Below are 21,805 nucleotides of genomic sequence, written 5' to 3' on the forward strand. Positions count from 1 at the left end.
TGCTAAAATTTGGCTTCAGCAGTAGAGGCTGATGCAATGTAATATATTTTCAAGTTATATTAATTATACAAAGATGATCCGTTCACAATAAGATCTATAATACATTATTTACAAAATTGAGTGAATTTTCATTTCATGCCAACTTGAACGTCATTAAGATTTTTTTAAAGTGCTTTTTTCTTAGTTTTTTTAACAAAAAATTTTTTTTTAAATTTATAATTATATTTTTTGATTGACGGCTCTATTAATAAGTAAAGAAATTGCCCAGACTTCACTCACAGTTTGAGAGGCTGGATGGTGACTGGCAGTGGACGGCTGCCCTGGTACTCTGGTGGCGTCTCAAACAGAAGTGAGTGGGCACGCTGGGAGCCATCTGGGTGTGGGTGAGCGGGTCCTGGGCTACTGAGCGCCCTCTGGATCATGATGTGTAAAGGAACAGGGGCTTGACGGGCTGGCGGTTCCTCCGGAGGGCTGGGAGGGTCAAAGTGGACAGGAAGTGGCTGGGGCAGGGGGTAGGGGTAGGAGTGTTGGTGGAGGAGATGATGGGTGTGGGCCCGTGGTGGAGAAGGGGGGATATGTGTGGGGAGAGGTGGGGATGGGGGAGGTGGGGGCAGCTGGTAGCCCCCGGGGATGTTGGCCCTCATGTCCTCGGACAGAATGGAGGGAAGGGAGGAAATGGTCAGCGGGGAGTCCTCTGCATTGCGTTTGGTTACAGGCGTGGTTCTTTTTGGGGGCATAGGGGGCGAGGGCTTGGCCGGTACTAGGTTGCCACCTCCTTGTGTGAGTTCAGCTGTAGTATTAAATGCACAAAAAACATTGTAAATGCAAGTAACAATTTTCAAACATATGTCTCTGAAAAATGACTGTAAAATTACTCAACAGAATTACATGAACAGTCACCTAAAAATTATAATTCCGTCATCATTTACTCATCCCTTATGCCATTCCAAACCAGTATGCCGTTTTCCATTCTTTCAGACAAAAAAAAAAAAAACCCAAAAAAGGAAAACTGGTCAATGAAATGAGTTGATCCAGTTCACAAAACCAGTCAAAATAATTCCTTCTCAACTCCTTGACCAACTGATTGAGCTCCCAGGAGCAGTATTGTTATTTTTAACAAACTATTAAAATCATTTTCCTTAATTAAAATAAAGCTAAAACAAAGCAAGTGTAAACTTAAATTTTTAAATGTTGCCTAGGTATAAACAAAACAAAAAAACTTCAAAGCACACAAAATTAAAATTATTAAACTAAAACTGAATTGTAAATCAAAACTAAATAGAAGTAAAAACTAAAACTACAATGAAAACTGCAAAAATAGAGCTGTTAAAATCTTCAAGGACTCAAATCACCCTGGTAACCGTCTATTCACTTCGCTTCCATCTGGTAAGCGCTTCCGTAGCCTGATGGCAAAAACTGAGAGACTTAGGAGGAGCTTCTTCCCCCAGGCCATCAGGCTCCTAAACTCTAACTCTGTGTCATAACATCACTTGACTCCATGTAATATCACCATATCAATAAGTTATTCATAATTTTTCTCCACGTAAATATCATATATCAATAAGCTATTCTTAATTTTTCTCTACCTCATATTGCTGCTATTCAAATACCCTGTACAACTTTTTGCACATTCCTCTTATTACTATTTAAGTCAACAACATACTGACCTGCACATTTATATTTATATTTTTTATCTTATCTTATCTTTTATTTTATTTTATTCTTTTATTTTATGTTTTGTACTTTTCTCCTCCTTTAATATTTGTATTCTATATAATTGCACTGTCCTTGGAGCGGACCTGACCTACATTTCACTGCTGGTTATACCCTGTATAATTGTGTATGTGACAAATAAAAAACTCTTGAATCTTGAATCTCTTGAAAACTAAAAATATAAAAAAAACAAAATATCAAAATAAAAAGCCCCCCCCCCCCCCATTTTCGATTTTTTTTATTTCGTTAAGTGATTTAAAGCTTCGGTTCATTTTTGTGAAGCGCTCCTGTTCAAGACGGCAGAAAGCGCATCATGTTTGTTTTCTTTGTTTTATAAAAGAACTACCTTTTGTTGGCATTGTGAGTGCACACAAATACAAGTAGAACCCTTACAGTTCCGAATGATGTATTACTCTTACCTTTATCAAAAAAAAAAAAAGACGGCGTAGGCTATTTTAATTTGTTTCCACTGAAAACAACAGTGTTTGCGCTGGTGTCTCCATGTCCTGCAGAGCGCGCTTTAACTTCCACTCTCCGCACAAACTTAGATATAGGCTAGCGCACATTATTATTATAGCAGGTTTAACGTTTAAACATTGCTATATGCTTGAACTGTTTTAGTATATCTATAGATTTTATTTTTTGGGCAAGTCGTGATGATATGAGAAGGCTAAATTGATCAAACATAGGCTATGATCAGCTCATGCAGCTGGCCGCTTGGTCGTTACTTAAAAAAAAAAAAAAAAAAAAAAAAACTTATAGGCTATTTAACGAACAAAAATGCAGTTTTTCTAAATTAACTTAATAAAAAAAAACAAAACGAAATGTAATAATTTTGCCATTACACACAAAACTGAACTATTTCAAACTGTAAACTGTTTTAGGAGAAGGGGGGAAAAAAGACGGGCTCGGGGCGGTAATTCTGATAAGCTGTTGGACGTGGGCCGGGCTAGGGCCTGAGTGTTTCGGGCCAGGGCCGGGCTAGGGCCTAAATTTGAGGCCCGTGCAGGGCTCTAGTTATATATAGTTACCATATGATTTTAGAAGTCATATGGACTACAATTATGATGCTTTTAAAGTGCTTTTGTATAATTTTTGAAGTTTGAAAACTCAATGTAACTGCATTGTAAAAAGCATTCAGAACAGAAAAAAAACAATCCTTTTGTGTTTCATAGAATACACAAAAATCATACAGTTTTGGAATGACACGAAGGGGTGAGTAAATGACTGAAATTTCATTTTTAATTAATAGAAACTTTTCACATTTCAGATTAGTGGTATATTAGTAGAATCAAATGGCTCCCATCCCGACTCGTCAATAATATCACCGAAGACCAACTAACTCTTAAAGAGCACATTCTAAGCAAGCAAGTTCATTGACAAAAAAGCCATGTGACTGCTAAATCAATGCATTCCAAAGCCCGTGTCACATGACTTACAGATGATTGGTTCTACGTAACTGCCAAAGATATGGTGTAAGTATAATGAAGTACAGCGGCCAAACATTATTTCTGTGAAGGAAGCATAAGTTAAGCTAAACATGCTTTGGATTAGCCTAGCTGCCTCTCTACGAATCAAATGCATGAATTTCAGCCCTAAATCGAAGCAACCCGTAGGCTTTCAGCATGTGATGAGGTGGACTGGATTCATTCCTTGTTCTCTAATCTCACAGCTGCCTGTGGAGCAACTGTTGCCTGGAGTAGCTTATCCGAACATATGCTAGCATCTGCTTTGGCATGATGGGGCATTTCCAGCAGCGGTGGCTAAGATCGGCTCAATTCCACTTGGGGTCTTCTAGCCGTTTAAACACCTGTTAAATAATGTACCAAGGTGCTGCACGCTTGTGACAGCTTTAATGCCCGAAACATGCAGTTTTGCACTTGAGAATGTGAGTGAGAGAGAAAGAGTAGAGCAGAAGCAGCAAGGGGGCGCATTAGTCCCACACTCAGGTGGTGCACTAAAGGCATGCTTTGCTGAGAGTGAGAAAGATGAGGCTAGCGCACACGGCAGCAGATGAAGGACGCAGCTTTGGCGACAGGCCCGGCCTCGACGTTTACCTGTGCGCATGCCTCCTGCCCGCCGGCAGAGGTAGACAGGCAGGGACAGGTAGACGTCATGGTCACCCTCACGCTTCCAACAGGACCAGTAGAGGGGGAAATCGCTGCCGTCACCCCCATGCAGGGTGGAGGCTGGCGGTGGACAAAAACACACAGTCCCCGGGCGTCAAATAAACACATATCTTCACAACGCAGGGACGACTTATCCCTCTAAATGTCTGTAAACATCACGCCAGTGTGCATGACGGTGACACTACACACAGAAGATTTTTTAAAGTCAAAATTGAAATCAAAATTGACCTCATTTATTTGGTCTTAATGCACATTCCTGGTCTTATTGGTATTCATTCATCAGGCTAATCTAAAAAAAAAAAAAAAAAAAAGAGATCCTGATTTCTAATAATATTATTACATGAAAAACGTTCTTTTTTTTGGGTGATGTCACTTTTGCCAAGTGTTATCCACTTGTTAAGTCTGACTTCACGGTTCCCATAAATGGCTGAGATCATATTCTCAATAGAAATAGGCTTGGACTGGGAAATAACATTTGTCATGAATTAACAAAGAGGACTAGATAACATTAACCAATAGCCAAATAGATAGCTATTTGTTTTATACATTCATCAACCTTTTGGGCATTTAACAAAATTTGTCTAGTTTTAAAATAGAACCAATTCCTTGTTTTTGTCATTTAAATTTTTTTTTGTTAAAGGGGTCACAAACTGCCTTTATTATTATTATTATTATGTACTGTTCTCTGAGGGCCACTTATAATAAGATCAAGATTTTCACATCAAAAAACTCATAATTTAAAAGTAATAGGCTATTTTCTATCCTATTTTGACCCCCTTCATCAGAACACTGTTTGAATAGGCGTGCTGGATTGGAGCCTCGGAAATAAACGTCCACTGCTATGATTGGCTGACAGTTGTGTATGTTTGACAGCATACATCCTTCATAGATGGACGCTGCTGTGATTTAAAATCTCAAATACTCAGTACATATCAAACGATCTGTAATAACAGACAAAGCAATAGTGATCACGTAATAAAAACGGTTACTCACACTTGTGTGGTGCGACATTTCTGTCAAACTCAATATTGTTAGCACAGCATTATCTATCAGTTTCAATCTTTCTGAAAATCCTGCATCGAACTGTGCTTTGTTTGTAAACAAATCTGCGGTAAAATGAAGTGAACAAAGGACCAGGTCCTTACTGATGAGGTCTGGCACTTCATTAAAAATCTAATTCTTCTGCTCTTTCCTAATATTGGGATCAGAACGAAGGTCTGTGTTTCTCCACAACTTGGCTCTGCACAGCGTCTTGTTGTCTTCGGAGCCATCTTTATCATTTGGTTTCTGGGTAGACCGGTGTTTGCCGCTCTTGTCATTTACTTACTATGTGCACAAATCGGTGGGAGGGGCTAAACAGGCAGTGATGTAGAAGCAGGCGTTGATGATCTTCTGCGGAGGTGGTGTTTAGCCACACTATTAGTGGCTATTAGTGGCACATCCCACAGCCTATCATTTTGGCAGACTGGCATCAATATAAGCTGTTTCTAGGCTAAAGAAAAAGTTTTAAGTTCTGAAACTTAAAGAATGTTTTTATAGCACAATGACCTCTTATATGTAAAACGGATCAAGGGAATTTTGATTTCTCAGTTCATGACCCCTTTAAATATTGTTTCACTTGGAAATACGTCACATTATAAAAGCAAAATGGGTTGCAAATGGCAATTCATGTTGACTTTAAATGAATTATGCAAGATAAACAACCAGCTAAAGCCATAAATATGAATACCCAGATGATCCAAATATGTCAACAGCACCACTATCTTCAACAAGTTAGGTTGAGCTAACTAACAACTGTCATTATACCAACAAAAATGGTATGCCACAGCACTGTGCAACCAACCATGTTAGTTACTAACACAAATGGTGTCAGAAAGATCTATGTACAATATCTACTCTTATAATGCAGCAGAGCTACAGTCTGGTGGCTGCGGTTCAACAAAAAGATCTGGACCGTTCCAGTGTACTGTGACTCAGCACATTGTTTATAAGCAGTAAAACAACACACAAGTGAGATGTTCAGCTCTGCCTTTCAAAAGCACTGACTGACACGCTCATTGACTGCTTTCCAAATGGACAGCAGGAGGCAGTGTGGAGATTTAATGCTTGAGACACAATGTTTAGACATTTCAAACCATGAAAAGCTTGATGCTTTGGCATAAAAAAATAAAATGTACTCTGTGCCTACAGACAAATCACAGCCATGCTGATTTTCAATTCAGCAGGACTGTTGTGTTATACTGTTGTAATACACCATTCCTAAATTAAACTGAATGTATTGATTATATTTCATAGTTTAAGTCAAGCACTAATAAATTATATTCAACATCAGATACTGATATCAGCAAGATTAAATTTTGCATGCGGTTGTAAGCAGCACTTCTCATTTGATTTAACAAGCACATTAAAATGGACAAATTCTCCTAAATAAGAAAGTGTTCCCATTGAATTGGAACAAACATGCCTATTGTTTTTCTGCAATAATCAGGGACAAATGACAAATCCAAGATTACAGCATAAATGAAAACATTGTCTTTAGTAATAACTCAGAATCTCGCAATCAAAGACTACTATCAAGCTGATCAGCTTAAGGGTCAGAACCCCAAAAGAAAAAAAAAATTGCTCAGCAAGCAAAGAACAGCAGAAATGTATTAAATACATGGCTGAGTTCTCATGATGTACGACATGACACATGTACGTGGATTTAATGCGATTAACACTACAAATCATGTTTCTTTTTTTTGGCACCACTGCATGTCACACATGCTTAGAAAATATATGAAAGAAAAACAGACAAAGGAGTCTTGGTAAAAATGCTCCAACTAACGTATGTGACCCTGGACCACAAAACCAGTCTTAAGTCGCTGGGGTATATTTGTAGCAATAGCCAAAAATACATTGTATAGGTCAAAATTATCCATTTTTCTTTTATGCCAAAAATCATTAGGATATTAAGTAAAGATCAATTCCATGAAGACAGTTTTTTTCCTACCGTAAATATATTAAAACTTAATTTTTGATTAGTAATATGCACTGGTAATGGCAAAACTTTAAAGGCAATTTTCTTTATAGTATTTAAATTTTTTTGCACCCTCAGATTCCATATTTTCAAATAGTTGTATCTAAATATTGTTCTATCCTAACAAACCACACATCAATGGAAAGTTTATTTATTCAGATTTCAGATGATGTATAAATCTCAATTTTGAAAAATTGACACTTATGACTGGATTTGTGGTCCAGGGTCACATAAGCATCAGTGTGGTCTCTTTATGAGATGCTGTAGTGTGTGCCTGTGAGCAAGGGCAGCAGGTTTGCTTTCAATATTAGTTAGACTATTTTAAATATCCCTCAAACTACACTAATACACAGTTACAAACAGACAGAAATCATTAATACTGCAATCTTTATGTATTAAAGGATTTACTTGCTATACAAGTTGTCACAGTATCTAACAGCTGAAGTGTGAAAGCATCTGAATATTACTGAAATTCCCATTTTAATTCTAAGCTGCTTTGACTCACTGAGCACTTTACTCATGTCCTCATATTCACCATTACAAGTTTGCCTAAAACAGTTGCACAGCATTTTCACCTATATTGTCAACCAAACGTTTCTGTTTAGAAAAAGGATTTTCTTATATATAATTTATACACTAAAATATTTTAGAATATAAATACTGTAAATAAATATATAAATAAACATCATAAATCTAAGTATTATATCATAAGTAGTAATTCAAATATGTACATTTTAATGCTTGATGAGTCATCTGTGGTGATCTGCAATGTCCTTACCACCCAAATCTACACCCATGCCTGTGCATTTAATAGGGAGAATTAAATATCACAATTGTATCAGTGAGCTCACATGAGGAAGCAAATGAATTGTGTCTAGTAATTTCACTGACTTTTATAGGGGTCATCATGTTATCTTGTATGACATTTGTGACCACTCACCCAACATGGCGGGGTTGTTGCTACGGTTGATTGGCTTGGGTGGAGGGAGAGGGGGTTGTTTGTTGGGCTGGGCTGGGACATTGCCCATAGAGGATGGTGCTGAAGAGGTGGTAAGGGGAGCGCTGCTGGAGGCCTGTGTGTTGGCGCCTGCTGAGGATACGTTTCGTAGTGGTTTTCCAGCCGTGCTGACAGCTGAGGAGGAGGAGGAGTTGGACGATGCAGAGGAAGAAGAGAAAGCAGCTGCGGGGTTGTTGACAGGGGTGCGGGGCAAGCTGTCAGCACCAGGTTCTGGGGTGGAAGTCATCAGCCATTTGGGTGGCATGACGGAATGCTTGGGGGGCAGGGGCTCCCGCAGTGTGTCCCTCAGAACCTCTGAGTTAGAAACGTATTGACTGCTGTCAGACTCTGTACGGGAATACATAATATTCAGAAAAACCAATTAAAACGTTTATTTTGTGTTATGCTTAGTCTGAGCCTCATAATAACTCAAGCTGATCTGAAATTAGTGTAATGTTTAATAAGTTTCACAGTTGAACTGCTACAATGAACTGACTGAAAAACCTGATTCAGTGATTCATTTACATCACAGTGTTAATTTATTAAAAATAAAGTTGGACATTTAAAGATTTTAATATTTAACCTGAAAATTAGTAATGTTGACTTGGCAACTAACTGAAATTAAATGTGTAATCAGCAAAATTACTACAACTAAAAAACAAATTAAAACTGAATTATTTAAAAACAGAAATGATGAAAGAACATAAGAAAATAAGTAAAATAAAATCCAATTAAAAATATGACTAAATACCATAATAGTATATAAACAATAATCAGAAACGTCATTAAAACATTGACAAACGTGGCATATTTAATATATAAAAATGTAATAAAAATATATGCACAGGAGATTATGATCCGCACTCACGAAAACAGTTCTGTTTTTACATTTTATTTTACATTCATCGCTGATGGGAAAAGATATATTTTTAGCGTTATAAAAATATATGTACACACACACACAAACACACATATATATATAAAATCAAAATACTGAGAAAATCACCAGTGAAGTTGCCCAAATTAAGTCCTTAGCAAAGCATATTACTAATCAAAAATTAAGTTTTGATATATTTACGGTAGGAAATTTACAAAATATCTTCATGGAACATGATCTTTACTTAAGAAAAATCAATAATTTTGACCCATTCAAAGTATTGTTGGCTATTGCTAAAAAATACCCGTGCTACAACATGAGAAACTAATATTAAAAATGTGAAATTATTTAAAGAAAACCGGTGTGGCCCACATGCCTTGATTATTTTAACAAGAGAGTCATACTGTATTTGTCTCATTATATTAAAGTTTTAAGTGCAACAAAGGCTGGTTAAAATGATGATTGAAAATTAAATAATAAATATATATATATATATACACACACAAAAAAAGAGAGACAAGACATTTCAGAGTGTCAAAATGGATACTGAATATCATCAGAAATCTAAAAACACTTCTATAACTATATATAAACTACATTGCTCTAAACAAAGCAAAATTTGAATAGTGACTGAATAATTTAAATGAAAACTGTATCATCAGTCCTAGTGGAGGGCCAAATCTGTCTCCAAAGGACTAAATAATAATGTTCACTTTGATGAGGATTGAGGTGACTGTGGTTTATTAATTAGGAAAGAACAGGAGAATTCAGCTTAGCTGTGCTCAGTTCCTAAATAAGAACCTTAGCTGGAGCAGAACCCAAGGGAACAGACACTCGTCTCACTCCAGTTGGCCCAACAGAAGGTGAGGAAGTGATGGCGGAAGTGTGGAGAACAAAGAAGAGGAAGGTAGAAAGGGAACTAGAGAAAATGATTAGAATTGATCCCACAAACCTTGTCTTCCCCTTCCCTCTTCGACAGACGAGTGGCGAGGAAGCGTTGGCTTCCAGTCCGGTTCGGGGCGAGTCCTGCGCCCATCCTCAGAGGGGGCTTTCATTAGCCCAGGCCTCTTGTCCATTTCAACATGTAGCCTTCCTGCATGTCGGATATCATCTCCCTGCCAGGCCAGATTAGATTTCCAGTCCTCTGTCCCAACAGACCAACCACTTCTCCTGCCTTCATCCTGATTGGAGGCCCGGGGGCCCAATGCTCCGCGATGATCCCCGTCAGAAGGGGCACGACCTCTGCGGGCATCAGGCTGCGGCAGCCAGACAGGGTTGACTCTAAATTCGGATTCAGAGGGCGAGTGAATCTGCTCTAGCCCCAGACCTCCACCAACCCCTACAGGCAGAGTATGACCATTCTTCACATAAGGTATCTTGTGGCCATGGGCCTCAACTGATTCTGAAAACAAATGGGGAAAAATTATATATAACAGTATTGACCCGAATCTAAGATGACCCTGATTATAAGCAGACCCCCCCCCCCCCCCTTTTCCGTTTCACTGAGAAAAAAAATTAATTTTCTTAAATTATTTTCATATTGCATTTTTTCCCCATTTTAATTTTTGTTTTGAAAGTATGGTAAATACTGGTAAAATTGACCAATCACATTTAAAAATACACACTTTTTGATTTACCATAAAAATTACAGGTAGCCCATCTGAATTATAACAATTTAGGCTTTCCATCTCATAGTAGCCTAGCAAAATTTCATTAACAGTAGAAGTGAACTCTTATTGTAGTCTTCAAATCTGGGTACTGTCTTACGTTTTAAAATCACTTACAGAGGAAGTTTGTTCCCATCAGGCTAACATGACAGTCACGACTCGTGCCGCTGTAAGCTTTTCTTTTTCTTTTGTTTTCACTCGCGATCTTCTAAAAGTATTACAACTCACATTACATTACGTATTTCATGGCACATTCATTTTACGCGTATTTGGCGCCACATATTGTTGTGGGTGTATTATTGACAAGTCAAAGTTTAGACCCTGAATTTAAGACGACTGCATTTTTCTTATATTTGGGTCAATACGGTACATTTAAAAAAATATATATATAACATTTACATTTTTTAAATGTATTGTGTATTAGTTTTAATTGGTATGTGTATATACAGGTCCTTTTAAAAAAATTAGCATATTGTGATAAAGTTCATTATTTTCTGTAATGTACTGATAAACATTAGACTTTCATATATTTTAGATTCATTACAACACAACTGAAGTAGTTCAAGCCTTTTATTGTTTTAATATTGATGATTTTGGCATACAGCTCATGAAAACCCAAAATTCCTATCTCAAAAAATTAGCATATCATGAAAAGGTTCTCTAAACGAGCTATTAACCTAATCATCTGAATCAACTAATTAACTCTAAACACCTGCAAAAGATTCGTGAGGCTTTTAAAAACTCCCAGCCTGGTTCATTACTCAAAACCGCAATCATGGGTAAGACTGCCGACCTGACTGCTGTCCAGAAGGCCATCATTGACACCCTCAAGCAAGAGGGTAAGACACAGAAAGAAATTTCTGAACGAATAGGCTGTTCCCAGAGTGCTGTATCAAGGCACCTCAGTGGCAAGTCTGTGGGAAGGAAAAAGTGTGGCAGAAAACGCAGCACAACGAGAAGAGGTGACCGGACCCTGAGGAAGATTGTGGAGAAGGACCGATTCCAGACCTTGGGGGACCTGCGGAAGCAGTGGACTGAGTCTGGAGTAGAAACATCCAGAGCCACCGTGTACAGGCGTGTGCAGGAAATGGGCTACAGGTGCCGCATTCCCCAGGTCAAGCCACTTTTGAACAGAGAAGCAGCACTGGACTGTTGCTCCAAAGTACTTTTTTTGGATGAAAGCAAATTTTGCATGTCATTCGGAAATCAAGGTGCCAGAGTCTAGAGGAAGACTGGGGAGAGGGAAATGCCAAAATGCCTGAAGTCCAGTGTCAAGTACCCACAGTCAGTGATGCTGGTGTTGGTCCACTGTGTTTTATCAAGGGCAGGGTCAATGCAGCTAGCTATCAGGAGATTTTGGAGCACTTCATGCTTCCATCTGCTGAAAAGCTTTATGGAGATGAAGATTTCATTTTTCAGCACGACCTGGCACCTGCTCACAGTGCCAAAACCACTGGTAAATGGTTTACTGACCATGGTATTACTGTGCTCAATTGGCCTGCCAACTCTCCTGACCTGAACCCCATAGAGAATCTGTGGGATATTGTGAAGAGAAAGTTGAGAGACGCAAGACCCAACACTCTGGATGAGCTTAAGGCCGCTATCGAAGCATCCTGGGCCTCCATAACACCTCAGCAGTGCCACAGGCTGATTGCCTCCATGCCACGCAGCATTGAAGCAGTCATTTCTGCAAAAGGATTCCCGACCAAGTATTGAGTGCATAACTGAACATAATTATTTGAAGGTTTACTTTTTTTGTATTAAAAACGCTTTTCTTTTATTGGTCGGATGAAATATGCTAATTTTTTGAGATAGGAATTTTGGGTTTTCATGAGCTGTATGCCAAAATCATCAATATTAAAACAATAAAAGGCTTGAACTACTTCAGTTGTGTTGTAATGAATCTAAAATATATGAAAGTCTAATGTTTATCAGTACATTACAGAAAATAATGAACTTTATCACAATATGCTAATTTTTTGAAAAGGACCTGTACATACATACATATATATACATATACGCACATACACAGAGAGAGAGAGAGAGAGAGAGAGAGAGACAGAGGAAGAAAAAGAGGTTTATAGTCTATCAAGAAAAAAATACATAAAGCACTATTAGCTCATATGACTTTTGCGCTAAATTATATAACGTTTTCTTAAATCACACAATATCTTTGCATCAGAAAAGACTTGAAAATACCATTATTTTCTCCTCTGCTGTGTCTGAAATCTCATTTACATCACTTATGCTGTGTCAAGATGTGTCACACCAGGTGTGACATCAATAATTCCAAATATTGGCACAAAAGAGATTTAAGAGCTAAAGGGAAGGTTTCCAATGGAAAACAATAAAAGTTGCTATAATTTATGACTTCACAACAACTGAAATAAAGTGCTAAAAAAATCCATATAGACCTCTGTTATGGTGCTTTTCTGAATTTTACAACCGCTGGTCACCATTCACTTTCAATGTAAGGAAAAGTGAGTAACACTTTAGTATAGGGACCAATTCTAACCATTAACTAGCTGCTTATTAGCATGCCTCTTATTAACATATTGGCTGTTTATTAGTACATATAAAACACATATTCTGCATGACCATATTCTACATCCCTAATCCTACCCAATACCTAAACTCAACAACTACCTTACTAACTATTAATAACCAGCAAATTAGGAGTTTGAGTCGTAGTTAATTGTTTGTTAATAGTGAGAATTGTACATTAAAATAAAGTGTGAACGAAAAGAGCAGCATAACATCTTGCTTAACGTCTCCTTATGGTGGAAATAATGTCATACAAGTTTTGAATTTTCATTGCTTTAATGAAAATGTGCCATTACCATTTTGTATTATGTAGTAACAGTTTTCCACAGACATAAAAGGCATTTGAAACGTATTGTGAACATACACAAACACAGGACGTGCACAGACAGAAACGACGTGCTTCACCTTTTAAGTACTGTATTCACTAAACAAATATTTGTGTTTCTCTGGAAGCAACAGCCCTGCAAAAATGCAAAAGGATTAGCATTTTTATTTCTAACAGATCAGGTTTTCAAAACTAACGTGGTTTGCTTCTGAAGTTCGACACGAGTCTGTAGCTCTGATTAGCTCTGAAGTACAGGTTGTGTCTCCTCACACATCTCTCAATGGTTACAGGAGCAGCTCTCAAATAAATAGGCCTCTAAAGAAGCCGGTTCACAGCGCATGACTTTCAAAGCTTTTTGCTGCAGGGCACAATTTGCTCCACTTTCTTGTCTTAAGAAAAACTGCATGTCATTTCCTTCCCAAAATATGAAGAGACAAAAAAGTATCAAATTGAAATTTCTACCCTTCATCTGCCTCAAAAACTGCCAAATTTGTCTCAGCTCCCCTGACTGCTACCACATTAACAGAGCCTGAGATGATATACAACCTCGCTGAGCTGTCTGTCTTTCTCTGCTGGGAAGAGAGACGATGAGCTGAAATTAATGTATGGCACATGTATCAAAATAGCTCTGAGGCACAGAATTGTGATTCAGCAGTAATGTATGCCATGCATCTGTAAACTAGGGGAAAATCATTCCCAATGTTTATTTTCCTTCTGAGGCCCCGAGTTTTTTTTCTGTTGGTATGTCCAGCATTCTCAAAGACCACAATGACAGGAATGTAAGAAACACAGTGAGACCACTCAAAAGTTAAAGCAGCAAACCCCCTGCCTGACACACACATATTTGGGTGTTTCATCAACCATGGATGCTTTTTGTTCTGTTATATGGATTTTTAGAAACAGACTTTCTTAAAAACAGTGCTTATACTATGACTAATTTACTTAATATCTAACAATAGTGTCCAACAGTTAGTCATATACACTTCTCACAGGAGAGGAGTGTTATTTTAATAATTTTCCCTTAACCAACAAATGTCTTTTCCATCTTTTTCAAATTATGCATTCTGTGGTGTAAATAACATTTTTGGAAATTAATGGCAAACTCCTTGCTAATTTCCTACAGTAGCCAGCATTTTATGTACCCCAAATCGACACAAGTAGATAATAATAAAAAATATGTAGCTGCATGATTTGACCAAAAATTACAGCTTAACTGCAAATTACGGCAAACAACTGATAAACAGGCATGTGTATAATTAGTATAGAATATGAATATATTGATTTGGTTTATGATTATTATGATTATTTAATTTTGGTTTAGATCATAATAGTTTTAAATATGCAATAATCTCGCCCCAGGGTAGGGGTGTGCGATATGCCGATTTTTGATCGTGGATTATAAAAATCTCTCCACGATATTCTTTCGAAGAAATATCGTAGTATTGTGCTACAGTGTAGATTCTATCAATTACAGTTCTGGCGCCTCCATCTCTGTATACTGTACAACACGACATGCAGCAATAGAGTTACTCTGACAGGACACTGCACTTATTCGTGATCACTAAAGTACATTATTTACATACAAGCCTTGCCGGTTAAGTGTTTCATTTGCGCGCTGGTCTGACGTCCGCTTTTTCTGAGAGCATTCACGAGAAGTGAGTGCATTAAAACCCTGTCTAACAGCGCCTGATTACTGAACTAAGTTATCTTTTGCACTAATACTGTCAAAACACACAAGGTTTACATATAGACTTGGTTGTGTCTAAAATGAAAGTAAACTGTTGAGAGAAAAATGGATACGTTGCCTAGATATGTGCAGGTCTTAAAGGGAAAGAACTAAACATGCTGCTGACTGTAATTAAAGGGGTAGTTCACCCTAAAATGTCATTTCTGTCATTATTTACTCACTAACATGTTGTCCCAAACCTGTATTAATTTCTTTCTTGTGCTGAACACAAAAGAAGATATTTTGAAGAATGAGGGTAACCAAACAGTTGCTGGTCCACTGTGACTTTGATCGTAGGAAAGAAAAATCCTGTGGAAGTCACTGTGGACCAGCAACTGTTTGGTTTTCCACCTTCTTCAAAATAGCATTTATGTTCAGCAGAAGAAAGAAACTCACTCAGGATTAAAACAACTTTTGAGTAAATGATGGTGTATAAAAATAAAACACACACTATGACAGAATTGACAGAATTTTTTTTTTGGGTGAACTATTCCTTTAACGTTAATAAAAGAACAAAACACAAAGAGAAAAATCACTCACTGCTCTTGACTGAACAACTTTAATACAGTTGCTTTAGGAATCAGCCTATATAGTGTTTTATTTTTATATTTGTTCATTCAATTTCTTGAATGCTCCTGCTAAATCACCTATTGTACCTGGAAGTAAAGCATTGTTTGTTTTATTTGTATGTGTATCTTTGTTCTTATTTTTTATAAAAAAGATAAAATGACATAAAATGACATTTTTATCTTCACCCACTTTCGCCTAAATATCTACCATTCTTTTATTTTTTTGATAGCTTGAAAGGCTTTGTCTTTATAAAAGGGAAATTAGTTTGGTTGTAATGCTCAGACCACTTGCAAAATAGTAAATCCAACATGACAAAAATTGTGATTAAAAAAAAAAGTAGTGATATTTTTTCCATATCGCCCACCCCTACTTCAGGGTATAAACTCTTGGTACAAAATATAGTTAAAGCACAGACACACACACAATTCTCTCTCCTACCGTTGTCAGGAAGCTCCTTGAGCACTCCCTGTTCGATCAGTTCCTGTCTTGGCCTCCTCATCGACATCTTTCTTTCCAAAACTGTGGGGAGAACAAAAACACTATATATAAAAGATAAACTCACAATGGCACATGGTTTTCTACACCTTAATGGTTCTGAAAGCCCTAATTCAGGCTAATTCTGAATTTGAATAATATCCTTTGAATAACTAGACATTTAAAACACATTTGGGCATCAATAAACCGATATAAGGACAATTGTGTTTACTTTTGTTTAGGGCTGTCGCGATTCGTCGATTTTAGTCAACTAGTCTATTTCTAAAAATCATCGACTTCATTTTGCTCGCGTCGACTAACCGGCAAATTTACATTTTTCACCTAAATAAATTCTAGTAGACTAGAACACGTGGATATGTTGTCATCCTCACACTATAATACTGAACTTTGATTTCAATGATTTGGACTATGAGATGGACTCTTGCTTCATGCACTCTATGTTGCACTTTACTTTTGCTTTAAAAAAGGATTTCATAGAAACTTGGATTTCATTTGGTTTGATAAAATATTTTTAAGTAAAATTGTTGATATTTTTGCAGGATATTAATCGTTTAGATTAATCTAAAAATTAGTCGATAGATTAATCTAAATAAAAATAGTCGTTAGTGGCAGCCCTACTTTTGTTAAACATTTTAGTACTGTGTTGGGTCAGTATTTCATTTCAGATATTATAGAGTCTTCAAGTAAAACAAACTTGGCAAAGGGATTTTGAAATCATCTCATTATTTAAAACATCTGAGAAAACATACATAATCAACAAAGGAAAGAAAACATTAACAAACATTAGGCTGTGATTTAAGGAAAAAATTCAAGGAAAGGAAAGCTCTTTTCCAACATAAAAAGGAAAGAACAAAGGACCTTCTGAAGTTTCCTTAAACTTCTCGCTGCTTTTCTTCTTCCTCCACTTCCAGGGTTTGAAGATCTTACCCAGGGTAGAGAACTTGCCCTTGCACTTGGGAGGAGGGGTGCCATCCCCTGCCGTGCCCCCTTCCCTCCCTGTGCTGCTGTGCTGGTGGTCACCTTCATCTGGAGAAGAGACAGAGAATCAGTCCCCTGACTGACCCATCAAACACAGGGCATATCAATGGCTCCGAGAAGCCTTGGGTCAGATGGTTTGCGTAACTAAAACATTCTGTTGTGCAGAGTTTACGAAAACACACACATTATATATTATATATATATATATATATATATATATATATATATATATATATATATATATATATATATATATATATATATATATATATATATATATACACACATATATATATATATATACACACATACATATACACACACACACACACATACATATATATACACATCTCTTGCCACATCAGGATGAATTATAATATTGTGCCATCACACAGACACGACAAACATACTGTCCCATATGTGCAGCTGCGTCCTGTGCACTGGCTTGAATCCAAAGATGCTCTCATCAACAAAATACTTGATACCACAACCCTTCTCCAACCTCAATATCAAAACATACTAAACTGCTGAGCCTCCTTAGAGTCACTATTGTTTTAGACCCCAACGCAGAGTGTTTCCTGGCGGCTCTTGTGACAAGACGAGCGGATCCCCATTGCAGACCACAATCACATCTCAGCAGGGTGAGCTGGCCAGAGGCCACTGCTTCCCCATGTTACACACTCACATTCCTATCAGGTCCAGCACTGCCAAGAGACTCACAATCTCACATCTTTGGCCCATCAAGTGGGTGCTGAACGTGGCTTTGAACATTCCGGTTGATGGGGCTGGCTGGGCCTCACTGTACTCTCTTTTATACACTGCTGAAGAAGGTATGCGTCCCATAAGCACAGTGAGTTACAGTACCAAAACATATTTGCCATTTGGAGAATATCGGCCTATAAAAGTGCCTGTTAAGCTGTGACAATTATAAAACATTGTCTGTACTGAAATACTTTGAAGTGAATTTTAAGTAAATTTTTAAAGGATTTATTTACTTCTAGAACAAAACTTTTCAGATAATTTACTCACCCACATGTCATCCAAGATGTTCATGCCTTTCTATCTTCAGTCAAAAAGAAATGAAGGTTTTTGAGGAAAACATTTGAGGATTTTTATCCATATAGTGGACTTCAATGGAAACCAATGGGTTGAAGGTTTCAGTGCAGCTTCAAAGGGCTTATATCATTTTCTATATATTTTTTTTTTAATTCTATACTTTAACCACAAACGCTCATTAGGTAATCATGTTGGAAAGGTCACGTTCGTCTGTGTACTCCGTTTCAAAAAGGTAGGGTGAAAAACTCAATATCATTTTCTCCTCCAATTTCAAAATCGACCAACATCGTTGTTTTACCTTTTTTTTGTAAAGGGCATTTGATTTTCTTTGCACATTTGCTTTGTAAACACTGGGTTGGTACTTCCGATTACGTCACGGGTGTCCTTTCCAATGTGACTACGTAATTATGTATATACATTCTTATATTTCTTTTTAGAAAATGACCGTTTTGCCAGATAAGACCCTTATTCCTCGGCTGGGATCGTGTAAAAAACTGCAATTTGGACCTTCAACCCGCAGGGTTTCATTGAAGTCCACTAAATGGAGAAAAATCCTGGAATGTTTTCCTCAAAAAACTTCATTTCTTTTCAACTGAAGAAAGACATGAACATCTTGGATGACATGGGGGTGAGTAAATTATCAGGAAAAAATTATTTTGGAAATGAACTAATCCTTTAATAAATTAATACTTTTACTCAGGATAAAGGTGCATTGGATTGATCAAAAGTAAAAGTAAAACCTTTTGAGAATAGGGCCTATTAGTTTTTTAGGAGTATATTAAAATTGCATATTTACTATAGAAAGTGTGATATTAATGAAAATAATATTTTCCATGATTTTTCAGAGACAATTTCCTGATATTTTCAGGTTTTGCAATGGGAACCCTGTTGGCTGTTTTTCTTTCAGTAATACGTTTTTCTATAAAATATAGCATGTTAAATAACACAGATGAAAAAAACCTAAAAGAAAAAAGAATAAACAAAAAAATTTGATCTAGAAACCAGTCATTTTAATTTATTAGATGGTTGTTGGTCTGCAGAATGTCAAATTTAGTAACCTTCATTTGTAAAGGGCTTTACTGTAGTCTTTGGCACAGTGCAGCTGACATTCAAATATTTGCTAGATCACTACCTTTATACCACTTAATACTTCTTACTTGCATTAAAATGGAAAGCGTTTAACAAAGCCCAGAATGTCTCTTGAGACCTAATATTCTGTGTGTAAGATAAGTAAATATAAGCAACCAATAATCAACCCACCCGCAACCCACAAATCAACAGGGTGAAAAACCCATTAGAGCATAGAAGGCAAAACAGGCAACATAAAGACTCATGAAGCTCAACAAATTGCTCCTTAATACATTTTAGTGTGTGAAAGAATCAGTCTACCTGGACTCCAGCTGCCATAACAACTTGTTTGAAAGCAGCAAGCCATACAAGCGTCCACTTCCTTTCCTGTTTGGCGTTTCCAAATCAAGAAGAACGTGAGTGAAAATGTTGAAGTAGGAGCAGGAATGGAAAAGCGATAGTTCTAAAATACAATACGACTTAAAACCGACCATATATCCAACAGTTCAGATGGAAGAGTCTGAGGAACAGGCAGAGTCACAACTCCCAAAAGTGTGAGGACTCTCAGTTCCTTGAGAACATAAGAAGTGTAAAAGCCAGAATGTCTCAGAAAGGGAAACACTGCCATCCGAAAAAAAGAGCTGCACCCATAGACAGCTAAGAAACACCAGCAGTCGACCAAACATCCATAATCAGGTTCTAAAAGCACAGCGGGCGAGGAGTCCCAACTTTTGGAAAGACAATCAAGTGAATGACGCACATCCACCGAGTTCGGTGTGAAAACAGACCAATGTGTTATGCAGATACCATCCAGCTGCATTGAGCGTGAGCAGCCTGAGTCAAGATATTAGCCCTTAATGGATCAGACATCACTAATAGCGGCGAGATAAGTGAACTAGTAGGAAACAGATCCAGAAGACGGGGCTCAAAATGATACGCTGCGGAGCTAAAGATGTCACTTAGAGTGCGGGGAGTGAGGTGTTTAAAGAATGAAAGGCTGTGCATTAATGGAAGAGAGAGATTCAGATTGCCTTGGAAAACAGAGGGGGGCGAGGCCTGGGAAACAGAGGGAGGAAATGGCACTCCACCCTGATCCTGAAACGGGGAGAGAGAGGGGGAAGAGAGTAAGAGGTGAAGAGAACCAAAAACAACCCCCTCCCATTGACCGCAGCGTGAAACGGGAAAACGGACAACGGCAGATAAAACAAACACGACTGCACATCAATAAATGTTTGTCGAGTCCATGATAAACAGATGTGCTTTTACTTCAACTTTATTTTATCAGACATACGGATACTAACAGACTGCTGACACAATCATATATGGATATTGTTTTCTTACGTACTTCAGGGCATTGCATCAATATTTTTTATTTAAACTACCTTTCAAAAGTTGGGAGCCAATAGTATTTTTTTAAAATGTTTTTGGCAGCCTCTTCTGCTCATGAAGGCTGCATATATTTAATCAAAAATGCAGTAAAACAGTAATACTGTGAAATATTATTACAATTTCAAAAGAAATGTTTTCTCTTTAAATGCATTTTAAAATATTATTTATTCCTGTGATAGCAAAGCCAAATTACAAATTCAATATGCTGATTAGACAAGAAATATTTCTCAGGCACCTACATTTTGTGGAACAATATTTTGTGGAAACTACGATTCCTTTAAAAAAACAATTACCAAAGAATTTAAGAAATAAACCAAAATATAAAACAATAAAATATCAAATAAAACAAACTAAAATTAAAAAACAAAACAATAAAATAAAACTAAATATAGATAAATAAAACTAAATCAAATAAAAATGAAAAAAATATTAAAAGAAAGTAACAAAATAAAATAAATTAAATGAAAACAGCATCACAACACTGAAAAAGACAACATACAGGCAATTATTAATATTTAAAGAAAAAAAAAAGGGTTATAATCTTGCGCTCTGCTAAAATCTAAAAACAGGTCAAGTCAAAATGTATTGAGGCATTACATGAGGTAGCTGCCAATACCAGCACAAAAATGAAGCTAAATCTGGACACACTCCAGTTCTTCCCACAGAATGATCCCAGTACTCTCAAAAGATGTTTAACTGTTTCTCAAAGGATGTGGCACTGACTGCTTATTCCACTATAATGAGTTTGGCTTACCCTCTATTGGCCAAGTGATTTGAAGGACCTCTCAGCTACATTACCTAACCAGACTGAAACAATCAAGCACTTAAGCAGAACAGCAAGAACTCAAAACCATTTTACATAGCCCCACCACATCACAGAGCAAAACGAAATCCAATTGTCTTCCAAAGAGCGTCTCACACTGTTCTTGCAAGTCCTCTGCATTCTGTCACCCACCAAAAAGCATTTTTTTAACACATCTTATATAAAACCGATCCTTATGACCGATTAGTTGACTTGTCATTCAGGTAAACCACCAACTATTCGACTTTGAAAACATGCCCAAGCATGAGTGAACGTGTGCATTTGTACATGCAACTCCAGAGCCAGAGGCTTGAGGTGTATATGCTAAGCAGATGAGAGGAGGAGTGTGTAGGCAGTTGTGTTGTCGGAAATAAGGCCGGCATTCAGCCTAGAGCAGCTTGTTTCATTATGTAACAGTCTGTCTCCGCAGGGAGAAACTATGAAGAGTCA

General features: G+C 37.3%; 1 protein-coding gene across 5 annotated transcripts in view; it reads right to left on the reverse strand.

Moving 5' to 3' along the window:
• LOC306877826 (phosphatase and actin regulator 4B-like) overlaps positions 1 to 21,805 on the reverse strand; it is a 52,711-nt gene that overhangs the window by 4,693 nt on the left and 26,213 nt on the right. For 2 of the 5 annotated variants that reach the window (XM_079429808.1, XM_079429806.1), the window contains 6 exons: positions 16,921 to 17,088; positions 16,006 to 16,086; positions 9,688 to 10,137; positions 7,802 to 8,206; positions 3,771 to 3,902; positions 280 to 790 (listed from right to left, as the gene is read on the reverse strand). In XM_079429808.1, coding sequence (XP_079285934.1) covers positions 280 to 790; positions 3,771 to 3,902; positions 7,802 to 8,206; positions 9,688 to 10,137; positions 16,006 to 16,086; positions 16,921 to 17,088 — 1,747 coding nt within the window. Of the gene's footprint in view, positions 1 to 279; positions 791 to 3,770; positions 3,903 to 7,801; positions 8,207 to 9,687; positions 10,138 to 16,005; positions 16,087 to 16,920; positions 17,089 to 19,485; positions 20,171 to 21,805 lie in introns of those variants that run through there. The other 3 variants (XM_079429810.1, XM_079429809.1, XM_079429807.1) reach the window with 2 other exon arrangements.

Source organism: Barbus barbus (assembly GCF_936440315.1).
Source record: "Barbus barbus genome assembly, chromosome: 12".
Lineage (NCBI taxonomy): Eukaryota > Metazoa > Chordata > Actinopteri > Cypriniformes > Cyprinidae > Barbus > Barbus barbus.